At 39.0% G+C, this 25235-nt stretch overlaps 1 protein-coding gene across 1 annotated transcript in view; it reads right to left on the reverse strand.

Moving 5' to 3' along the window:
* The window catches only part of lrp1bb (low density lipoprotein receptor-related protein 1Bb), a 488452-nt gene that overhangs the window by 436132 nt on the left and 27085 nt on the right, over positions 1-25235 (reverse strand). The window contains exon 3 of the mRNA XM_063005338.1: positions 6620-6757. Within this exon, the coding sequence (XP_062861408.1) occupies positions 6620-6757 (138 nt within the window). The remainder of the gene's footprint in view (positions 1-6619; positions 6758-25235) is intronic.

Consider the following 25235-nt stretch of genomic DNA (forward strand, 5'->3'; position numbering starts at 1 on the left):
AGGCCAGTCTAGCATCTGCACCCTTTTACAATGTATTTATTTACAATAAATTTTTCTTAATACAAACTGTAGGAAATTTTATTTTATTTCATGCTTTTGCCACTGCTTCATCCTGGTCAGGTATCCCCAGAATCGCTGGGAGCAAAGTAACAACACACCCCAGACAGGCTGCCAATTTATTGCTGGACCTTGCCCCAATCATGTCTGTATTTAATTTACCACTGTGCCACCCACAGGTCAATCTCAGCCTATTTTCAACAACATTTATCTGTATTATTATTATTATTATTATTATTATTATTATTTTAATTTTTATTTTGTTTATGCATTTTCTCCCCTTTTTCTCCCTTTTAGCATGTTCAATTGCCCAATTGCGTCATGCATTTTCTCCGTTTTAGCACGTCCAATTGCCCGATTGCGTCATGCTTCCTCTCCACCAATGCCGATCCCCCGCTCTGATTGAGGAGAACGAAGCTAACCCATGCCCCCTCAGACACATGGGCAGCAGCCGTATGCATTTTTTCACCTACACTTTGACAAGTGCAGTGCGCATCAGCACTGGGCACGGAGAGACACACCATGATCCACACTCTTTTCCGGTCTCTGTACCGGTGCTGTACCCCAACTGTAAGTTGGTTGTCTTGTAATAGTGAATAAGAAGTCTTGTTTATTCATATAACATGACTTTTTAACTTTCTAAGTCACTACTTTAATCTTTAATTTCCTAGTCCCTGCCTAAACATAATAATTACTCAAAACCATGTGAATGGCAAGTTCCTGGTGAGCATGGGGCTTAGTGTGTCAGGTCCAAAATGAAGGACCTTTTTTCAAGAATTTAAATTTTTGCTAACTATATTCTGTATTAGGTCAAATTTATAACCATTTTGGGTTAAAAATTATTGAGAGATTTCAAAATAAAGTTTATAATTTTTACAACAGTCCAAAAACAGTCAAAATTGCCCTAGGTGTAAATGTGTGTGTGTTTGGCATGTATGGACTGGCAGCCTGTCCAGAGTGTTTTCTACCTTTACCCCAGTGAACTGAACTGACTGCGACCCTGACCAAGACAAAGCAGTGGTAAAAAGACAATGAATGAATAAATGCATGAATGAATATTTAGCAGCGTCTTTCTTACGTTTATATAACTTTGCTGTTTATTCTATTCCACCTGTTATTCAACAATGTTCAGTTATAACAAATAATAAGAAAGTTTGGCAAAAAATAAAGTTTGTAATATCTGCTTTCCATCGTCAGACCTTTGCTCCCATGATTAAAATAAAGCACACTTAAATTCAGCAAGAGTGAAACAGAATAATCTTTCTCCTCCATATGGACACAACATCCTCTGGGACTGATTTTATATATTCATTATGAGAGGCGGAGAGACAGTTGCAACAAAGAAGCAGATGCTGTTCTCCACACTGACCCCAATTCCCCTTCTGTACCAGAGTGCATATTCTGTAGGTGTGTGTAGGCATGTGGTGAGAAACCTCTAGCATATGTCTTAGCCTGAACCACACAGTGGTTTGAATTTACTCATTCGATTATCACACTTCATTACATCCACCCTGACACCTACGCCAGCAAACGCGTAAGTCACCAAACGAATGCTAGCCACTGGCAAACTCCACAGAGACTGACTGCCTCCACACTGCTTAATAACATTTCCAACAGTCTTAAAATACTGCTCATTATTCACGTGTTGTGTCCCTAGAGGCACCACGACTGTAAAAACAAAAGCTGCAGGTTTGCGGTGGTTAGTGCTGCGGATTAACAAAGCAGCTTTTAAAACAAAGCCAATATTGCAAAAAATAAATACATTTATAAATAAATAAATAATAAAACAAAAGCTGCAGGTTTGCAGTGGTTAGTGTTGTGAACTACCAAAGCAGCTTTTAAAACAAAGCCAATATTGCAAAAATAAATAAATAATAATAATAATAATAAAGATGATAATAATTGAAAATAAAAAGCCAATATTGCAAAATAAAAATAAATAAATAAATAATAATAATAAAACAAAGCCAATATTGCAAAAATAAATAAATTTATAAATAAATAAATATATAAATAAATAATAATAATAATGATAATAATAATAATAATAAAGATGATAATAATTGAAAATAAAAAGCCAATATTGCAAAATAAAAATAAATAAATAAATAAATAATAATAATAAAACAAAGCCAATATTATAAATAATAAATAAATAAATAAACAAAACCAATATTGCAAAAAAGTAAATAATAATAAAACAAAAGCTGAATAAAAAAATTAATCCAATACTGCACAAAAAATAAAACAAATACCACTACTACTACTACTACTACTATTATTATTAATAATAATAATAATAATAATGATAATAATAATAATAATAATAATAATAAATAAGATATAAATAAATAAATAAACAAAACCAATATTGTAAAAAATAAGTAAATAATAATAATACATCAAAAGCTGAATAAAAAATAAAGCCAATATTGCAATAAATAAATAAATATAATAATAATAATAATAATAAATACAAAAGTGTATATGCATTTTTAGATTCAGTATTAATTATTTGGACTTGATTTTACAGTAATAAATATGATGCATAATACTTTTTAGTGGTTGGTGAAGAAGTAAAGTGACTTCTTCATCCTAATCAGGGTCACAATGAGCCCACATATTATCCAGAAACACTGCAAGATAGGATACACCTTTGATTATGGGCTACGTCCGAAATCCCTTCCATACTGTACAACAGTACACGAAAGCAGTACGCAAGAGCAGGTAGTGTGTCCGAATACATAGTATTCATTAAACAGTATGCAAAAAGTACCCTGATGACCTTATGCATGGGTAGTAATTTTAGTAGTGAGTTTTCAAACACAGCACACTTGCGGTCCGATAATCTATCCCATAATTCAAGTCAAGTCAATTATTTGTATAGAGCTTTTTAAACCCCTGGAGCTGCAATGGCGTTCATAGCGTAAATAGAAAGATGGCATATGGTTGTACATATACAATAGAAGTTGAACATAATTTATTAAATAGACCAGTTACAACGTTGTTACATCAGTAATAAAAAACTGTTAAACAATGTATGTTTCAATTATTACATTATTAGCAGTATAAACAAAGTTCATGTATTTAAAAACTGTAGCATCATCACAGTTAATCTTAAAGCAAGACAGGCTTGAGCATCTGTAGTTTAAATAAAAGGAACATTAGAGTTAGACTGAAAAAGCGTAAACACAGAAGGAAGAAAATAGCACAGAGAGAATTTATTGCCTCTGTTTCTATTGCTTAATTAGCTGTATCTAAAACAAACACATGCAAGAGCAGAACAATGAACATAATGTCATTTATAACTTTCAGTGATATATCAGTGTAGCCTCCAGGCACTGCTCGCTTTGTTCCACATCTTGACAAACCCAAACTTTAGCCCCCACTTTCTCTATCTCTGCTGCATCAATAGACTCCATCAATCGAGTGTTGGGAACCTTTTGTAGGGCTTTTTGCAGTACAAGAAAAGATCTGCCTTCAGGGCAGGCAGGTAAAATGGCATCGGGCTTAAGAGATGAGAGCTTGAACTCAGCAAAATATGACACAACAGAGAGCTGGTTCTCTTTCCAATCTACAGAGGTCTGCTAGCTCAAATCGTCCTGTCTTCACAACACGGTGCCACATTGAATTATGGATTTAGGAGACGAATGCTCTTTTTAAGTGAGAAAGCAACAACTTTTGAACCCCGAATAAACCAGAATGTGTTGCTGCGAGCACTGTACGAGTGTGTAAATTTACTCCGACACAGTAATCCCTTCTGCTTAGTATGGGTAAGTGGCTTCTCTTTAGACAGGTAATAGATCAAAAGGCCGGATCAGCAAGTCATAGCACAATGTAAGTGGAGGCTGTGAATTTTCAGTTCACTAAAGGTCACAGGTTTGGGCAGCTAATGGGCAAACACCCAAAGCAGCATGCTGAGTTTGCGTTGTTATATCACACAGGCCAGGTGGTTCTTACATGCTTGTTTTTGTGCTTTGTATGATTGTGATCAACAACAGGCAGTGTCCAACATTACACCTGCTGCTTATGCACTACTGTTCTATTCAACCTGTTTTGTAGCTCCTGGCTTAACCTTGGTAATTTGTCCACTTTGCACAATTGTGCATTATACCAGTAAACACCTGCAACATTTGGCCTAGTACCAACAATCAAGTGTGTCTTACATACTTTGTAATTGGAAGGCTTATTAAAAATATTAAGTGCACTCAGGACATGCAGCGGTAAAACACCCTAGCACACCAGAGCTGACATCTCAAACTTGTCAGTTCCAATCTCAGCTCTGCCACCAGGCAGGCTGGGCGTCTACATGAACAACAGTTGGCTTGTTGTTTAAGGGCAGGGTGCCGGAGGGGACTCCTCATAACTGATACAATTACAACCTCTGCTGGCTGATCAATGGCATCTGCATCAGAGACAAGAGATAATGAGGATCAGGGTGTGTCTCTTTGTACACAAAACTGATCCACATATGAACTCGCCTCGTGCAGGTGAAAAGATGCAGTCGGCTACTGCACTTGTGTCGGAGGGGGCATGTTAGTCACAGCTCTCCTCAGTCAGAGGAGAATTCAACATCAGTAGAGAGGAAGCGTAATGCAATCGGGTAATTAAATACGACTAGACTGGGAGGAAACATGGGGGGAAAATGAAATAAATAAATAAATATTAACAGTTACTAGTGATTTTTTGCCAAAAACTTAAAACTGATAGTCGACCATCAATAGTAATTAAGCATTAACACACCTATTAAACTATCAAACATGTTGCTAAGATGTGTTAATAATGCAGCAAGCCTTATTAAATAAGAACAGTAACTGTAATATAAAACAGTCACATTATTATGACCACTTATTACCATGTTTCTTGAGCTGGCTTGTTGGGTATATAAGGTGTGCGATAGGCTGTCTGCACATATACCCCTTATTGTCGTCATGGGTAAAATTGTCTTCCCTGGGGCAGATGAGATCTTCCAGCAAGACAATGCGACATGTCACACAGCTAGAAATGCCTGACACTGGTTGGAAGAGCATGACCAAGACTTCCAAGTACTACCCTGCCCCCCTAATTCCCCAGACTTGAACCTTATTGAGCATCTGAGGGACCACTTTGATTGTCATGTTTGCTTTTGCTTTTTTCCCCCACTCACCCACCAGCAGCTGTGGGATGCACTGCAGATGCTCCAGATACCTGTGACAACCTACAAGGACTTTATTGAGTCACTCCCAGCTCGTCTAGTGGCTGTCACGGCGGTTACTCTGGATATTAGCTGGTGATCATAATAATGTGATGACTGTATAGTTCAGCATTTAAACTTTTATTTAGAGATGCTCTTCCTAACAGTAGCTAACATAACAAGGTACTTTACTTATGTAAAGTATTGTATTGTCTTAATATTGGAACATGATGCAAAATATTAATTATGTTTGCTGAAAAATACTGGTATACACATGTTCACATGTATAGGCTTACTGCATACATTTGGTTTACCAGCACATTTACAGCAATGCATAAAAATGAGCTGTTTTTGACTTTGTGTGTTGCTTGGTTTACAATTTAAATTACGTTATTATTATTATTATTTTTTGTTTGTTAGTCTGGCTTAAGTTGGAATAGTATGGGTGTTTTCTATACTGTCGCAAACATTTCTCATTTGAGGTTGTATAAAACCTTCAAAGCACTTGAAAAACAGCACATGCCTTTAGGGTGTTAAATTTTATGCTGTTAGATTTGGGCACAACATTGAATCTCTGTAATGATGTGTGAAACTTTGGCAGTTCAGTTCTTAAATCAACTGTCAGTTGTTAAATTTGGTGAAACAAATTTACAAATCACAAATAAATTCTAAGGCAAAAACACATGCTTCCTGGTGTTTCATTTTTTAAATAAAATTAGAGACGATTTGGCTGCTCTACACAGCTGACTCTAGGCATTTTAGCACTGCACCTATAAGTGGACCTGCGGTGATCATATGATCTAACAGTGATAGCTGCAGAATATTTCAGAATATTTCAGACCTTTGAGAATCACTGTAATCCTCACTGTTATCTAAGATTTAGAAGAATTAGTTGGTATGTTAGATCTGATTTGCTTACTGTTATTTTTTGCTGTTCATCAACCAGTATTTTAACATGAACGGTATTTTTTAGCACTTTTCCCAATTTTCTACCTAATTTAGTTGTATCCAATTACCTGATTGCATTATGCTTCCTCTCTACTGATGCTGAGGAGAGCGAGACTGACACACAGTCCCCTGCGACACGTGTGTAGTAGCCGACTGCATCTTTTTACCTGCACGAGGCGAGTTCATATATGGATCAGCTTTGTGTATGGAGAGCCACACAGTGATCAGCATTATTCCTCTACTCGGTGCAGGTGGCATCAACCAGCCAGCTCAGGTCGTAATTGCATCAGTTAAGAGGTCCCTATTCAGCTTCCCACCCTGTACGATGTACGAACAACAGCCAATTGTTGTTCATGTAGCCGCCCAGCCAGATGGCAGAGCTGAGATGTCAGATGATCAGATATATGCATTAGCTATATTGATTAGAATACAGCATCTTACCTCTACAGTGAACGCCTTCATCAAAACCATCCTCACAGTCTTTGGCCCCATTACACAGCTTGTTGAAGTGAATGCACTTTCTTCTTCCCGGGCATTGTATGTGATTGAGGGGGCAACTGATTATCATTTCTACATCACCTAAAGAAAAGATCACAACAGTGGTTGTTACAGCAGAAATATTTATATGATATTATATGATATATATAAATATATATATACTGTATATATACAGTATATATTATATATATAATACATATTCTACATATATCTAAGTATAACATCACAGCTACTACGCCGGCACAGTTAGAACTACATTTTCCAGAGTAATTAATCCTGCTCAACTTTCTGGCAGTCTAAATAAACAATTCTAAAGCAGTTTAAATAAACATTTATCAGAGTAAACACAATTAAATGCACAATGCCATTCAAATGTTTGTGTCAGTTATTATTTCAGTACAGAATGCTACTGTATACTAGAAAAACTGTCAGTGGGGGTCCCTTTCAATTGATCAATATGGTCATAAACAGTGTGACGAAGTGTGCATAGCAACAGATGGACTGCAATCAGTAATGTAGTTCATGATTTTTGCCCTGATTTTCGCTCGCCGACAGGTCACAGCTAGATGTGGCAGCTCAGAAGCAACTCGGTGTTCGCTCGGGGCTCGGAAATTGGCTCTCGATTGCTATGTGTGAACTGTTCAACAACTCAATCTGAGCGGCGTGCAGAGCACTCGCCGACTCAAGAAAAAATATCTAGCATGTTAAATATCTGGACCTGTCGGTGACTCAAAATCATGTAGTGTAAAAGGTGTTGCGACCAGGTTGTGATTGTTATGAATGCAAAATACAGAAGGGAAACCCTGGAGGAGAAGGTGTAAATATGTGGAACAAGGGCATAATATAGTTTCTATCAGAATACATCTGCACACACAAGCTTTACAGTATTTGTGACTTTCACTCCAAACCATAATAATAACACTTCATTGCAAAAAATTGTATCTGACTTTCAACTCTCTCTGCAGAACAGAAGACTCCCTGTTGGTCATGTAGCCAAATCTACTCCTTCACCCAGATTCATTTATTTTTCCTACTTGCTTTTACGCTACTCATCAGCGGTCAAACATCTTTGAACGCTCACTTAGTAACCAATTGTACAATTGTACAACCCCAAATCAGTAAAAGTTAGTACAGCATGGAAAATGCAAATAATAAAAAAAAAACACAGAGTTTCTTACATTTACTTTGAATTTTATTTGATTACAGACAGGATGAACCTGAGTTCATGTTTTGTCTGGTCAGCTTCATTTCGTTTATTAATAAACATCCATTCCTGCATTCCATTCCTGCTTAAAACATGTTTTGGCACCAAGGATACCAAGTGATTTAGTGTTTCAGCTTTTATTTTGTCCCATTCTTCCTGCAAACACGTCTTAAGATGTGCAACAGTACGAGGTCGTCTTTGTCGCTTTTTTAATTGTTTTAATTTTCTATAGGGGACAGGTCAGGACTGCAGGCAGGCCAGTCCAGTACCCGTACCCTCTTCTTCCGCAGCCATGACTTTGTAATGTGTGCAGCATGTGGTTTTGCTTTGTCTTGTTGAAAAATGCATGGACGTCCCTGGAAAAGATGACGTCTTGAAGGCAGCAAATGTTGCTCTAAGATCTCAATGTACTTTTCTGCATTAATGCTGCCATCACAAAAGTGTAAATGACCTTTACCAAGGGCACTGACACAGCCCCATACCATGACAGACCCCGGCTTTTGGACTTGTTGCTGATAACAGTCTGGATGGTCCTTTTCGTCTTTGGTCCGGAGCACACGGCGTCCATTATTTCCAAAAAAGGAATGTGGATTCATCTGACCACAATACACAATTCCACTGTGTGATGGTCCATCCTAGATGCCCCCGAGCCCAGACTAGTCGACGCCGCTTCTGGACATGGTTAACATAAGGCTTTGTTTTGCACAGTAGAGTTTGAAGTGCCATTTGTGCATGTAACTCTGTATTGTAGTGCTTGACAAAGGTTTGCCAAGTAATCCCTCACCCATGTGGTTATATCAGCTATTGCTGAGTGGCGGTTCTTAATGCAGTGCCATCTGAGGGATCAAAGCTTGCACCCTTGGCCTTTACGCACTGAAATTCCTCCTGATGCTTTGAATCGTTTAATGATATTATGCACTGTAGAGGGAGAAATATGCAAATCCCTTTCAATCTTTCTTTGAGGTACATCGTTTTTAAACATTTCAATCATTTTCTCACACATTTGTTGACAAACTGGAGATCCTCTGATCATCTTTTCTCATCAAAGCTCAGCCTTTCCTGGATGCTGCTTTTATACCAAACCATGATTACAATCACCTGTTGACATCACCTGTTTGAAATCCCATCAATATTTAGTTTTTTCACCTTATTACTAGCCCTAAATTGCCCCCGTCCCAACTTTTATTTGGAATGTGTTGCAGGTCTGAAATGCAGGAATGGATGTTTCTTAATAAATGAAATGAAGTTGAGCAGACAAAACATGAAATATCTCAGGTTCAAACTGTCTGAAATTTAAGTCAAAGTAAATGTAAGAAACACTGCATTTTTATTTTATTTGCATTTCCATACTGTCCTAACTTTTTGTATATTAAAAAGGGTAAATGTAAATATTGATAAAACATCTTAGTTACAGCACGGTCTTCTAAATTGCAAGCTGAGTTCGGGTTTCTTACTCTGGTTTGAGGTGAAAATGTAACCCATAAAGTTACAATATATCTTAACAAAAGATGATGCATGCATACATCAATGTTACTAATCTCAGAGTGTGAACTGAATTCTCAGTTCAAATCCCCATTGTGTTTAACCTATTCATCTCTTTTATTTTAACCATCATCATTAGTCACAGCAGTGTGGCTCAGACAGAGGAAGCTTTATGCATTTTGCACAGCAAGCACTAAATTAACATGAATTAATGTGTTAATCTTGACAGCCTAGTTTCACATTTTAGCATTCCTCTTCAAACCTAACAGATGCTTGGATGATGCTGAGAAATGGAAATAGAGAGAGAGAGAGAGAGAGAGAGAGAGAGAGAGAGAATCCAGCCTCAGAGATTTCCTTATTGACACTGCTGCACCCAGCAGCTGTTTAAAGATTCATGAGGCACGTAGGTGACCCTCATCTGCTGAGCACATAAAACATGTCTAAGCGAAACATTAGCTTCCATTTTGCATGCTGTGAATGTGTCACATTGCACCTTAACTACACCAGTATCAATTACCAGAACTGCAACACAGCCACTTAGTATGAGATTTATATCCCACGTGACAAGGCCTCTTACAAATCTCCAGAGTCCTTATTACATCAAAGTTCTGATCCCCAGCCAACAAAGACGTACTAACTGGGCACTGAATGTTGTAAGAGTGTTCATTTATTCCTTCTACCAAGGACGTATGAACTTTTTGTCTCTTGACAGCATGACTGTGCCCCTAAAAGCAAGGTAGATAAAAACTAGGGCTGCGTCCGAAATCGCACACTTCCATACCGAACAGTACACGAAAGCAGTACGCGAGAGCAGGTAGCGTGTCAGAATACATAGTATTCATTAAACAGTATGTGAAAAGTACCCGGATGACCTACTGCATGGATGGCCGTTTTTGAGTAAGCAAACGCAGCACACTGCGTTCCGATAATCTATCCCATAATTCAGTGGGACTAAAGTGGGAGTGGGACTAAAGACAAGTGCAGTGTTGGCCAGTACATGATAGGAGAGGTAAAAAACATATTCTGATATACAGTGTACAGTGTAGGGTTTATAAAGCAGCAGAGATATTAAAAAGTAAGGTGCAAAAATGCAATACTGTGCAAATTGCAATATTGTGCAAATATTCAAGTAATATAGTCACTAGGTAATTGCATGTACTGGAGTTGTCAGAGTCCTGGGAGCAAGACTGTTTTGGATGTGTGTGTGTGTGTGTGTATGAGAGAAAGAGAAAGAGAGAGTTTGTGTATGAGTTTGTGTGTGTGAGGGTGTGTATGTGTGTATGTGTATGTACAAGGGCAGTTGTAGCTTAGTGGTTAAGGTACTGGACCAGTTATCAATTGGTTGCCGGTCCAAGCCACACCACTGCCAGGTTGCTGCTGTTGGGCCCTTGAGCAAGGCCCTTAACACTCAATTGCTTAGAGTGTATACTGTCACAACTTCACAACAAAGTCGCTTTTGATAAAAGCTTCTGCTAAAAGCTGAAAATGTAAATGTATAAGTGTATTCATGTGTGTTTGTGATTATGCGTGTGTTAATGTGTGAGTGTGTATATATGTGTGAGTAATTATGTGCCACATTGTGATTGTGTATGTATGTATGTGTGTGTGTGTGTGTGTGTGTGTGAGAGAGAGAGTAAGTGTGAGTGTTAGTTTATGTATGTATTATGTATGTGAGCTTGTGTGCATTTGTGTGACTAATTGTGTGTCAGAGTCTAAGTGTCTAAGTGTGTGTGTATGTGTAAGTGCGTGTGTGAGTTTATGTATGTGTATGTATGCGTGTGTGTATTTGTGTGACTGTAATTGTTTGTCAGAGTCTAAGTGTGTGTGTTTGTGAGTATATGGATGTTAGTGTGTGTGTGTGTTTGTGCATTGAAGTTTGTGTATGATTGTGTGTGTGTGTGTGAGAGTGTATACGTGTGAGAGTAATTATTTGCCACATTGTGAGTGTGTATGTATGTGTGTGTAAGTTTGAGTGCTAGTTTATGTATGTGTATGTATGCCTGTGTGTATTTGTGTGACAGTCTAATTGTGTGTGTATGTACATATGTGGATGTATGCATGCTTGTTTGTGAGTGTGCGTGTGTACGCAAGTTAATGTATGCATGTGTGTTTGCAGTGTGCAGATGTTTAGTTTTAGTGTATGTGTGTAAGTGAAATTGTGTCAGTGTGTGTGCAAGTGTGTGTGGGTGTGTGTCCGTGTTCATCAGTTTAGACTTGAGTTGAGAAGTCTGATGTTGGCAGGACAGTCCTTGATAAAAAATCGTCTGATGTAAATTAATTCTTTAAACACAAGTGACAATCAAGGAGCTTAAAGAGCTTCTTAAGCTGCTTAAAAAAAGCTTAAGAGCTTTTTTTATTATTTTATTTATTTATTTTTCTTGCTTTGTTTGGCTCTGTCTGAGGGGTGCCTGAAGCCCTGCCATGGATTGCAGCCAGTCCAGGGTGTGTGTATATATGTATATATACCGACCAGGTGTAACATTATAACCACTGACAGGTGAAGTGAATAACACTGATTATCTCTTCATCACAACACCTGTTAGTGGGTGGGCTATATTAGGCAGCAAGTGAACATTTTATCCTCAAAGTTGATGTGTTAGAAGCAGCAAAAATGGACAAGCGTAAGGATTTGAGCGAGTTTGACAAGGGCCAAATTGTGATGGCTAGACGACTGGGTCAGAGCATCTCCAAAATTGCAGCTCTTGTGGGGTGTTCCCGGTCTGCAGTGGTCAGTATCTATCAAAAGTGGTCCAAGGAAGGAACAGTGGTAAACCGGCGACAGGGTCATGGGCGGCCAAGGCTCATCGATGCACGTAGGGAGCGAAGGCTGACCCGTGTGGTCCGATCCAACACACGAGCTACTGTAGCTCAGATTACTAAAGAAGTTAATACTGGTTCTGTTAGAAAGGTGTCAAAATACACAGTGCATTGCAGTTTGTTGCGTATGGGGCTGCATAGCCGCAGACCAGTCAGGGTGCCCATGCTGACCCCTGTCCATCGCCAAAAGCGGCAACAATAGGCATTTGAGCATCGGAACTGGACCATGGAGCAATGGAAGAAGGTGGCCTGGTCTGATGAATCACGTTTTCTTTTACATCACGTGGATGGCCGGGTGCGTGTGTGTCGCTTACCTGGGGAACACATGGCACCAGGGGTCTAGTGGAGTCCATGCCTTGACAGGTCAGGGCTGTTTTGGCAGCAAAAGGGGGACAATATTAGGAAGGTGGTCATGATGTTATGCCTGATCAGTGTATAGGCTTCGACCATCACTCCCAGACACAGCCAATCTCTTAAGGGCACTCAGCTGGCTATTAGCACCACTGAGATTAAGATTTGAACTTGGATCTCACTGGTGGGGCTCAGGTGTTGCAGGGGCAAATTGCACCAACCCACTACAGCAAGAATCCAGGGTTCGAATCCCATGGCAGGGCTATGCATATACATACAGACATAATATTTGCCCGTGATAGATCAGCGTCTTGTCCGGGTTGTGATACTGCACTGCATCTAGTGATTTCAGGGAAGCTGGACCCATCACAACCCTGACTAGGATGACGCAGTATATCATGAAATCTCAGTGGTGGTGGGCTAACTTAATAGTACACTGCCCAGGGGCCTCTTACAAACACATAAGTGTCCTGAACTACTTACATTTAAAGCCCAAACACAACGGCTGCTGCAGCAGTCATTCATTACAGAGCAGAACAATGTAGTAAAAAGCTATTTGTTTAGACTGTTCTTTTTTGTTGCATGGTAAATAAATACAAAAAATTTGTGGTTTTCAAGGTCCAGTGTTGATGATTAATATCTCTGCTAATTTTCAATTTCAAACTGTATACACTGGCAAGCACCTCCGTAATTACATGTTCACGCTGCAATTTGCTATTGTTCATGAATAAATATGGGACCAGATCTCCGCAATGAGCTCTTGCATGTAGCTTACTTCAGACTGTTAACAAGAAGAGTCAAGATCTGCAATAAACTGCCATTATCTTAATAAAACCGTGTAGTTGATTACAGAATCATTTCCACTCATAAACTGATTGGAGACTAATCTAATCAGAAGAGGAAAGAGATGAATATTCAGCAGTCTGAGATCTACCCAGCACAATGACACAGATGGTGTGTGTGCAGTTGAAAGATGATTGGAAATCATTTCTCATTGCCTTCTACCAAATTGCCAGGCCTGACACAACTGTTAAAAAATCATACAATGTAGAGAAGAGTGCGATAAGAAAAAGCAAACAATATTTTAGAGTATAGTGGGTTTTATATGCTTTATAAGTGACTATAATTGTAAAAAAATCTACTCACAGTGATTGTGGATTCTAATAAATAAACTAAACCGATGCAGAACAATCCAATACGTCTTTTCCTGCTGAGAGAATAATTGCAATTTCAGGGATGATAAAATGGAGTTGGTCTGCTTTTTGTGATCATAAATATTTCATAATTGGAAGGATATGCTTCTATTCTGCAAGTAGATTTTATTAAGGTCTGGCAACTGCTGTTAAGCAATAAGATCTTGCTCACAGTACAGTCCACTTCATTCCAATAGTCAAGGGGTTAAGTTTAATGTTCTGTGCTGGTCAGTCAAGTTCTTCCACACCAAACTCAACCCATTATTTTACCATTTTTTACTTGTGCATTGAGAGAAGCAAAGGATTGGAGGCACACCTTTGTATACAATGTCATTCTATGCTGTAGCTGGAACTAAGGGCTCCAGCCCCAGACCATTATACACCGATCAGCCATAACATTAAAACCACCTCCTTGTTTCTACACCCACTGTCCATTTTATCAGCTCCACTTACCATATAGAAGCACTTTGTAATTCTATGATTACTGACTGTAGTCCATCTATTTCTCTGCTTGCTTTGTTAGCCCCTTTAATGCTGTTCTTCAATGGTCAGGACTTTCCCAGGAACACTACAGAGTAGGTATTATTTGGGTGGTGGATCATTCTCAGCACTGCAGTGACCCTGACCTGTTGGTGGTGTGTTAGTGTGTGTTGTGCTGGTATGAGTGGATCAGACACAGCAGCACTGCTGGAGTTTTTAAATGCTGTGTCCACTCACTGTCCACTCTATTAGACACTCCTACCTAGTTGGTCCACCTCGTAGATGTAAAGTCAGAGACGTTCGCTCATCTATTGCTAACTATTATTTGCATATCATCCAATGCTGTATATTATTACACACAGTGATCCTAGGATTGTGTTCCAAACCATGGAACCTTAATCAGTGTTCAAGCACTTTGTGTCCTGTTGTTTGTAGAGACTTTTTAAAACTCACATCCAGAGTTGCCACAAAAATTGTAAAAATGTATATAACGTATTTTTACAGTTATTCACAAAAACAAAAATCATGAGTTAACTGACAAAGGAAAAGTGGGATCATTATCAGTATTAATTTTTACAAATTGCAATATAAAAAAAAAATATATATGTATATATATATATATATATATTAGGGCTGTCGAAGTTAACGCGATAATAACGCATTAACGCATTCTCAATTTAACGCGATTAAAAAAACTAGTGCCGTTAACGCACTTAACGAGATTAACGAGATTTTTTCACTTCTAAAACTAAAGCAATTCATTTTTCACCCACGGGAGACAGATTGAATTATTCTCACTGACCACGCTCACATGCACGTTTAATGTTATTTAGTTCCGTTTCACAAAAAAAACCCTTTAAAATAGAGCTAACAGCGAAGATAAACCGGTTACAAAAGCAGCGACCGCTGTTTGTGTTCAATACTCTGTTCACAGTGTCGATACAAGTGATTCAGGAATCGATTAATTGTAAGCGCAGCGTAAGTTTCTTTTCTCAGTCATCTCTCCGTGTTTACTGTTATGATAAATGATGCGGTTGTAAATAAACACCAAATACTACAGAACATTTTGTGTGACTCGCTTACATTATAAAGCTCAGGCTTAATTATACTGGTTATTACCACAGAGCGGGAGTCGACTCAGAGTCGTTTACGATTTACCGAGGTGAACCACGAACGTGCTGATAGAATCGGCTCAGATGGGATCGGACTGTATTATCTTTTTAAAGTAAATATTTCAATCAGCAGAATCGCATCGCATGTATGATGTGCACAACGTTAATGACGTGCGTTTATTAATGAACGTTAACGTTAGCTTGTCAGAAGCTTTCTCAATGATGTCTGTGCGGTGTTTTTTTTTTACAATTAGTGATGGCAAGCAACTGTTCCACTGCACTATTTTACACTAAAAACTCCACTATCCCATAATGCTCCAGATTGCATCATTCTAAATAGGTATCGGCGAGTACAAAAATACATGTACTTGTACTCGTACTCGGTTGGGAAAAAATGGTATCGATGCATCCCTAGTGAAAACACACTCACTTTGTGTAGAAACGTCCATCAAACCATCGTCACAATACAACCACAGAAAAGTCTGTTACAATAACTGCGCATCTGACATTTATACGAAGTCAAGGGTCTCTGCTGGATAGTATTACTGCCTAGTATGTGAGTGAATAAAACTCCCTTACAGTTTTCTCTTGTCCCAGCAGTTTTTAACATAAGTACATTTAGCATAAAATGTGTTCACCATTTTAATTGTAACATTTCACTTAAAAATCCTTGTTTTCTATAACATTTACACAGATTTTTTTTAATGTGATTAATCGCGATTAACTATGTAAAATTCTGAGATTAATCGCGATTAAAATTTTTAATCGTTTGACAGCCCTAATATATATATATATATATATATATATATATACTGTATATACTGTATATATACAGTGGTGTTCAAAAAAATTGCAGTCCAACACCATTAACTTGATAAATCAAAGTTTTTAGTAGAAATTATATTTCTACATAGCAAAAAAATTACTTGAAAGTGTAGTAGAGTATTGAAAACAAAACAAACCCAACAATTAGGACATGCATGCCGTTCATTCTGAGTAATCGAAGCATTGATTGAAAGGGGGTTGTTCAAAATAATAGCAGTGAGGAGTTCAATTGGTGAAGTCATTCATTCTGCAGAAGTACGGGTGTCAATTTTGGCCCTTATTTAAGGTAGGAGGGGGGCAAATGTTGCACAGGTTGGTCATAGCGCATTTGTTCCAGACATTGTTCTGATGAACAGCGTACTTTGATTAAAAAGTTGATTTTAGAGGGGAAAAAACATACAGAGAAGTGCAGCAAATGATAGGCTGCTCAGCTAAAATGATCTCAAATGCCTTAAAGTGACTACCAAAACCTGAAAGATGCAGAAGGAAGCGTGGAACTACTGTTTGAATGGATCAAAGAATAGCCAGAATGGCAAAGGTTCAGCCAGTGATCACCTCCAGAAAGATCAAGGAACATCTGAAGTTACCAGTGAGTACAGAAGATGATTAAGTGAAGCCAATTTACCAGCAAGAACTCCTTGCAAAGTCCCGTTGTTAAGATAAAGACGTGTCCTGAATGGGTTCAAATTTCTCAAAGAACACATTGACTGGTCCAAAGAGAAATGGCTCAACATTTTGTGGACTGGTGAAAGCAAAATTTTTCTTTTTGGGTCAAGTGGCCATAGACAGTATGTCAGATGACCCTCGAGCACTGAATTCGAGCCAAAGTACACTGTGAAGACAGTAAAGCAAAGTGGTACAAAATGATGATATGGGATGTTTCTCATACCATGGTGTTACGTCTATTTATCACATATGAGGGATCATGGATCAGTTTAAATATATCAGAATACTTGAGGAGATCATGTTGCCCTATGTCGAAGAAGAAATGCCCTTAAAATGGGTTACAGACAAACAAGATTGAGGTAACAGAGTGGCCAGCCCAATCCCCTGACTTCAATCCCATAGAGAACTTGTGGGCTGATATCTGAAGCGCGTTTTTTTTTTAGGCAAAACCCAAAAATGCAGAAGAACTGTGGAATGTCGTCTAATCATCCTGGACTGGAATACCTGTTCAGAGGTGCCAGAAGTTGGTCGACTCCATGCAACACAGATCTTGGAAACAATTGTTATGCCACTAAATATTAGTTCAGTAATTTAAAGTAAAGTGAAACCTCAAACATTTTCAGTTTATAGATACATTTTTTGAGTTTTTAAAGAAAAATGCTGGCAGTGCTATTTTTTTGAACAGCGTAATATTCATTTTTCTTAACTTTCTGTAAAGCATTAACACAAACTGGCTAAATGTTGTTAATGTTTTGATTTAGAATTGAAAGTGTAGTATTTTCAGTGCATTTGCATTTATGGAAATAAAAGTTATTATAATGATTTTGTGCTTTATTCACTTTTTTTAAATCACTGCTATTTTTTTGAACACTACTGTTTATATATATATACAGTATATATATACACCAGAGCTGGGATTTCGAATACATCATATCGAATCTCAGCTCTGCCATCCGGCTGGGCTGGGCGGCTACATGAACAACGATTGGCTGTTGTTCAGGGATGGAAAAGCCAGACCAGGGTTTCTCATAACTGGTGCCATTATGACCTCGGCTGGCTGAATGATGGTGCCTGCACTACGTTGGGGAGTAATGCTGATCAGGGTGTGGCTCTCCGTGCACAGAGCTGATCCGCATATGAACACGCCTCGTGCAGGAGAAAAGGGGCAGTCGGTACTGCACACGTGTCGGAGAGGGCGTGTGTCAGTTGCGAAGCTCCTCAGTCAGCAGTGGAGGGTTGTATCGGTAGAGGGGAAGCGTAACACAATAAGGGTAATTGGATACGACTAGATTAGGGGAGAAAATTGGGGGGGGAAATCTGAGTAAAAGAGAGAAAAAAAAAGTAAAATGCACGGATGCTGACAGACATGACGTCATGTTCTTGCGTACAGTACAGTAGAAATGACCAGTGACACCCAAAATTTATTATTTAGTAGTAGTACGCTTTGTCGTTCCTTATCCATGACTGTAGACCATAAAATTGCCATTAAAAATCCCAAGATTATCGCCCAAATCCCAAGATCTTTGGGAAAAATCCCAAGGAGTGGCAACACTGGTCACATCTAAGGACAGATCACTATTAAACACTAAACACTACACACATCAGCACTCTAGCACTCTCACACCTATTCTGTAAGCTGTGATGCTAAGCTGTTGTCGCCCCTGGACTCTTTCACTTCCACTTACAGTTGATGAGTTGGGGAAATTGGGTGGGTGAGTGGGTTGATGGTTTGCTTAAAAATGTGCCTTAAGTACAGTACAGTGCCACTGTGCCTTCAGTTTGTTTGTTTTTACACTTTTGGTTACATTCATGACAGGAACGGTAGTTACTCATTACACAAGGTTCATCAGTTCACAAGGTTATATCAAACACAGTCATGGATAATTTTGTATCTCCAATTCACCTCACTTGCTTGTCTTTGGACTGTGGGAGGAAACCGGAGCACCCTTTTACTGACCAATTTATACTCTACACAATTTATTCAATATTATTTTCATTACTATTATTACACTATACAGTTTATTAAGGTTATATTATTTTCAGACAAATTGTTTAATTATAGGCGCAGCGGGATATTCCACTAGCACACCAGCACTGATTCTAAACTCCTCAATTCGAAAATCGGCGTTGCCACCGGTCAGCTGGGCGCCATCTAGCGGGCATAATTGGCAGTGCCTGCAGCAGACACGGTTTTGCTAGGGCAGGATGACCGGACTATGTGGGTGGGGTCTTCAAACTCTGTGTAAGGACCCTGACTGGCAGATAGCGAGGCGCCTGTGCAGAGTGCATAGGTGAAAAATAGGGCTTTTCAACCAAAAGCTCTCACCGCGACCCTCAACGCAAATAGTCGATTTGCTCAGCGCTCAGCTTGAGCGCTAAAACACCACTAAAGTTCCATGACACGAACATCCATCTGTGTGAAATAACCATCAAATCCAGTCTAAAAGCTCCACATGTATCTGTGTTTAGATGGATTTACTTCACGTGTGGTGTTTATGCAGTTTGGGGTTCTGGATCCGCAAAAAACTTCACCTAAAAAAGCGTAACGTGAAAAAAAAGTACGACACAGAAACTCAATTTCTCTGTTATTACTGGTTATAAGTGGTCTGTACAGCTCAAATTCATCGGTCATTGTTTTAGTACAACAAGCCACGTTACGCTTTATTTTTCACATTAAGCGTTTGTACTGTCCGGGTCACTTTTACCACGTCATATCACACAGTTCATCGCTTTGAAAATATCAGTGAATATCAGTGGCAAACTGGCTCAAAATTTAATCAGGTGAACTTTAAAAGATGAAAGTGGTCTTAATTCTATATAATGGTATAATGTCTCATGTAAAAGCACCCAAACCTCTACACTTTGACATGCACACAGATGACGTCACAGTTCGCACTGATAAACCAAGTATTCTGTGGTGCCAGATTAGAATGCTAGTTCACTGTGTGGAACCTCTTTTTTTCAGTGGAAACATGCGGAACCGATTAAACATCAAGTTTGCAAACCGGAACCAGAACCGTTCCGCGTCGGTGGAAAAGGGGTAAAAGGGTTCCGCTAAGGGCTGCGGTGGGTCGGAGGAGGCGTGAGCAGCAATATACCCACCTTAACTGCAAACAGGGATCCCCCAGCAGCGGAAAACAAACTGACTACGCAAAATTGGGAAAAAAACAGGATAAAATAGAAATAAAAAATAATTATTATTATTAGGATGATAATGATCAGTGGTGTTTACATGCCGTTCCCCACAAAGTACTGCACTCAAAACGAGTTTAAATAAGAGTACACAAAATATGAAACAGAATAACAGCTTTATTTCTAATCACCTGTTTTCAGATGCTGGTCATGGTTCAAAAACTCCAAATGAGCACATTATTTCTCTCATTCATGATTCATTTCAGCAGAAAGCTTCCTCTTTGAGATGTCAGTCTTATTGTAACATGGCCTTCAGCAACACACGCAAATACAAGCCTCAATTAGAAGTGCTGAAAAACCAAGCCTATCACACAGGGGTCTCAGGAAATCAAATCCTGTTCCAGGAACAATCGGAATACAGATGAGCCCTTCATGCTCACGCCACACAAAGCAGACCTTCAACAAAGGTTTTATTTATTTATTTATTATTTATTTATTTATTATTTTTTTATGAACTCAGAAAGAAAACTGAAAAAAGGATGCAATACCATTTTTGCCATGTTTGCTGGCAAACAGATATGTAATTCTTGTCATGTCTTGCACGTATTACTTTTAATCAAAAAGTCATGGTGATATTTACCCTAATTTCCCAATATGAATGAAGGAGAATCATCTGAGACTTGCTAATCCATCTATTTAATGTGCAATAAAAGCCTTATGGCTCAAGTCTTGGATGCTTTGCTAATTACGATTACCGCTTTATCATTCATAACAATGAATAAACAGATAAAATCGGCCACTCAGGTGGCACAGCGGTAAAAACACACGCTGGAACCAGAGCTGGGATCTCGAATACATCGTATCGAATCTCAGCTCTGCCTTGCCGGCTGAGGCTGAGCGGCCACATGAACAACGATTGGCCTGTTGTTCATATGGGCGGGACTAAGCCAGATAGGGTCTTTCTCTCATGACTAATGCAATTACGACCTCTGCTGGCTAGGCTGCACTGCACTCGTCAAAGTGTAGGTGATAAGATGCATACAGCTGCTGCCCAAATAAGAAATATTGCATCAATCAGTATACACTGACCAGGCATAACATTATGACCACTGACAGGTGCAGTGAATAACACTGATTGTCTCTTCATCACAGCACCTGTTAGTGGGTGGGATATATTAAGCAGCAAGTGAACATTTTATCCTCAAAGTTGATGTGTTAGTAGCAGGAAAAATTGGCAAGTGTAAGGATTTGAGTGAGTTTGTCAAGGGCCAATTTGTGATGGCTAGACGACTGGATCAGAGCATCTCCAAAACTGCAGCTCTTGTGGGGTGTTCCCGTCTGCAGTATCAGTATCTATCAAAAGTGGTCCAAAGAAGGAACAGTGGTAAACCGGCGACAGGGTCATGGGCGGCCAAGGCTCATCGATGCACGTGGGGAGCGAAGGCTGACCCGTGTGGTCCCATCCAAAAGTTAATGCTGGTTCTGATAAAAAAAGGTGTCAGAATACACATTGCATCACAGTTGCAGGGCTGTTTTGGCAGCAAAGGGGGGACCAACACAATATTAGGATGGTGGTCATTATGTTATGCCTCATCGGTGTACACTCACTCACTCACTTTCTTAACCGCTTATCCAGTAAGGGTCGCGGGGTGCTGGAGCCTATCCCTGCTTTTCAATGGGTGCAAGGCACACAGTAACACCCTGCATGGGACGCCACACACATACACACACTCATGTCTCCAATTGACCTGACTGCATGTTTTTGGACTGTGGGAGGAAACCAGAGCTCCCACACAGACATGGGAAGGACAGAAAAGACCCGGACCACTCAACCTGGGCATTACAGCTGAATGAAAATATACAACGAGAAGTCTCGGTAGAAAGAGAAAGGGTATTTTATGAATACATACAAGCAATTTTGATAACATAAAATGACAATTTGAGTTTAAATGAAAAACATTTTCTTCTCTTGACAAAGGTCCATGTGCAAAACCTCCAGCCTCAGTACATGATGGAACAGCCGTCAGCTTAATTAACTTCTAAATAGCAATTTCTGTAAACACTAACCAGCTTCTGACACCTCTCTTGTGGAGGCTTCGCTTATTCTTTTAAAGCTAATGCTTCCAGGTTTTAAAGCATTCAGGCTGCAACATTCCTTCACAAAATGCCTCGATATATGTCTGTCTAATTGTCTGTCTATCTGTATAATTGTCTGTTTGTCTGTCTAATCGTCTGTCTGCCTGTCTAATTGTCTGTCTGTCTAATTGTCTGTCTGTTCAATTGTCTGCCTGTCTGTTCAATTGTCTGTCTGTCTAATTGTCTGTCTTTCTTTTTAATTTTCTGCCTGCCTAATTGACTGTCTTTCTTTTTACTTGTCTGCATGTCTGTCTAATTGTTTGTCTGTCTTATTGTCTGTTTGTCTGTCTAATTGTCTGTCTGTGTAATTGCCTGCCTGTCTGAGTAATTGTCTGTCTGTCGAACTGTCTGTCTAATTGTCTGTCTGTCTAATTGTCTGTCTGCCTGTTCAACTGTCTGTCTGTCTAATTGTGTCTTTGTTTTTAATTGTCTGCCTGCCTAATTGTCTCTTTCTTTTTAATTGTCTGCATGTCTGTTTAATTGTCTGTCTGTCTAAGTGTCTGTCTGTCTAATTGTTTGTCTAATTGTTTGTCTGTCTGTTTGTCTGTCTTATTGTCTGTTTGTCTAATTGTCTGTGTAATTGCCTGCCTGTCTGCGAAATTGTCTGTCGAAATGTCTGTCTAATTTGTCTGTCTGTCTATCTGTCTAATTGTCTGCCTATCTGTCTGCTTGTCTGTCTAATTGTCTGCCTGTCTGTCTAATTGTCTGTCTGTCTAATTGTCTGTATAACTGTCTGTCTAATTGCATGTCTGTCTGTCTAATCGTCTGACTTCCTGTCTAATTGTCTGTCTGTCTAATTGTCTGTCTGTTTAATTGTCTGCCTGTCTGTCTAATTGTCTGTCTGTCTATCTAATTGTTTGTCTGTCTAATTGTCTGTCTGTCTGTCCAATTGTCTGTCTATCTGTCTGTCTAATTGTTTGTCTGTCTGTTTTATTGTCTGTCTGTCTAATTGTCTGTCTGTCTAATTGTCGGCCTGTCTGTCTAATTGTCTGTCGAATTGTCTGTCAAATTGTCTGTCTGTCTAATTAAAATATCCAGCCAACAGCGCCCCATAGGCAGCATCCTGTGATCACTGATGAAGGTCTAGAAGATGACCAACTCAAACAGCAGCAATAGACGAGCGATCATCTCTGACTTTACATCTACAAGGTGAACCAACTAGATAGGAGTGTCTAATATAGTGGACAGTGAGTGGACCCAGTATTTAAAAACTCCAGCAGTGCTGCTGTGTCTGATCCACTCATACCAGCACAACACACACTAACACACCACCACCATGTCAGTGTCACTGCAGTGCTGAGAATCATCCACCACCCAAATAATACCTATTCTGTAATTGTCCTGGGAGAGTCCTGACCTTTGAAGAACAGCATGAAAGGGGGATAACAAGGCATGCAGAGAAACAGGTGGACTACAGTCAGTAATTGTAGAACTACAAATTGCTTCTATATGGTAAGTGGAGATTATAAAATGGACAGTGAGTGTAGAAACAAGGGGGTGGTTTGAATGTTATGGCTGCACAGTGTATATATCCTAAAGAGAGAAGAAGATACAGACAGATAGAATTATAGTGCATTTCCATTGTGTACATTTTTTTTTTTTTGCAGTTACATTGCATTTTATTCCTTTGAATCTTTAACTGACAAAAATACAAAGAAAGATTTACAACCTTCCAGTGACAGACAACCGAGAAGGCTTGTGTGCATCAAGGAAGCAGAAAGCTATGACGGCTGAAGCTTTATCTCCAGAAAGGATTATTTTTATGAAATAAAGATGCAATCATATTTATCTAACCCCTAATGCAAATCAGCTATATTAGCAAAACGTACACACAATATTTCAGCTGTTTTCAATAAACTTATCAAACAAGAACAATTTAAATAGTTCAATACACCTGATATAACTGTATAATAATACCTAATATGACACTATATAATAAGTGCTTATTAGTTGCATCAGGTGTGCTAGAGATAAAAACACAAGAAAAGATAACTTCAATACATTTAAACCCAATAAATACACTTTGGGATTCTGTTCTGTAGTGTGATGAAACAAAATTGAAACCTTTTGTACCTATAAAACAGCGATATGTCTGAAGGAAGAAGAATGAAGCATGTGCTGAAAAGAACACTCTGCCTACACTAAAGCATAGCGGTGGCTTGGTGATGCAATGGGGCTGCTTTGCTTCCTCTGGCACAAGAAACCTGCAGCATGTGTGTGTGGGGGGCTGAATTCAATTAAGTATCAGGAAATTTTAGGATAAAATGTCATGTCTTCTGTCCATTAGATCTTCCAACAGGACAACAATCCCAATTTTCTTGAGCAAGGCCCTTAACCCTGTCTGCTCCAGGGGCGCCGTAAGTTGGCTGACCCTGCGCTCTGACCCCAGCTTCCAACACCAGCTGGGATATGCGAAGAAAGAATTTCATTGTACTGTACACCTGTATATGTATATATGACAAATAAAGGATATCTCTTATCTAACACGCCCACCAAAACTTGGTTTCAAAAGAAGTTCTGGCAGATTCTGGAATGGCTGTCACAGTCGCCTGACTTGAACCCCATAGAAAATATTAGGTGTGATTTGAACAAGGCAGTTGCAGCACACAAACCCCAGAATATTAGTAAGAAGGAGGCAATTACTCATAAGGAATGGGCTAAGATTCTTCAGAAATGCTGCCAGAAACTGGGGTAAGGCTATGAATCACGTTTGCAACAGGTCATAAATGCAAAGTGATTTACTAGGTACTAAAGATGCATGTCATCAAGGATTTACATAATTCTGAGACTGCAGAAGTCATTTAAAGTGGCATTTTGTGTTGAATTAAAAAAAAAAACACTTCATTATTACATATTATATTGGTTGTATTGAGCTAATTAAATAGTTTTGTTTGATTGGTTTATTGCAAAAAGAAATGTACATTTGTAAGTTTGTAGGTTGCTAATAAACATAATTTGCAATGATGGTTGAGTAATACCACTAGTGACAGTGGTAGCCTAGTGGGTAGGGCTTTAGGCCATCAACTGAAAAGTTGAGAGTTGAAATACCAGCTCTGCCATGTAGCCAATGTTGGGCGATTAGCCCTCTCTGCTCCAGGGGTGCCATACAATGGCAGACTCTGCGCTCTGACCCTGTACACCTTGTTGTACTAGACACCTGT

The sequence above is a fragment of the Trichomycterus rosablanca genome, chromosome 12 (genome assembly GCF_030014385.1).
Source record: "Trichomycterus rosablanca isolate fTriRos1 chromosome 12, fTriRos1.hap1, whole genome shotgun sequence".
NCBI classification, from domain to species: domain Eukaryota; kingdom Metazoa; phylum Chordata; class Actinopteri; order Siluriformes; family Trichomycteridae; genus Trichomycterus; species Trichomycterus rosablanca.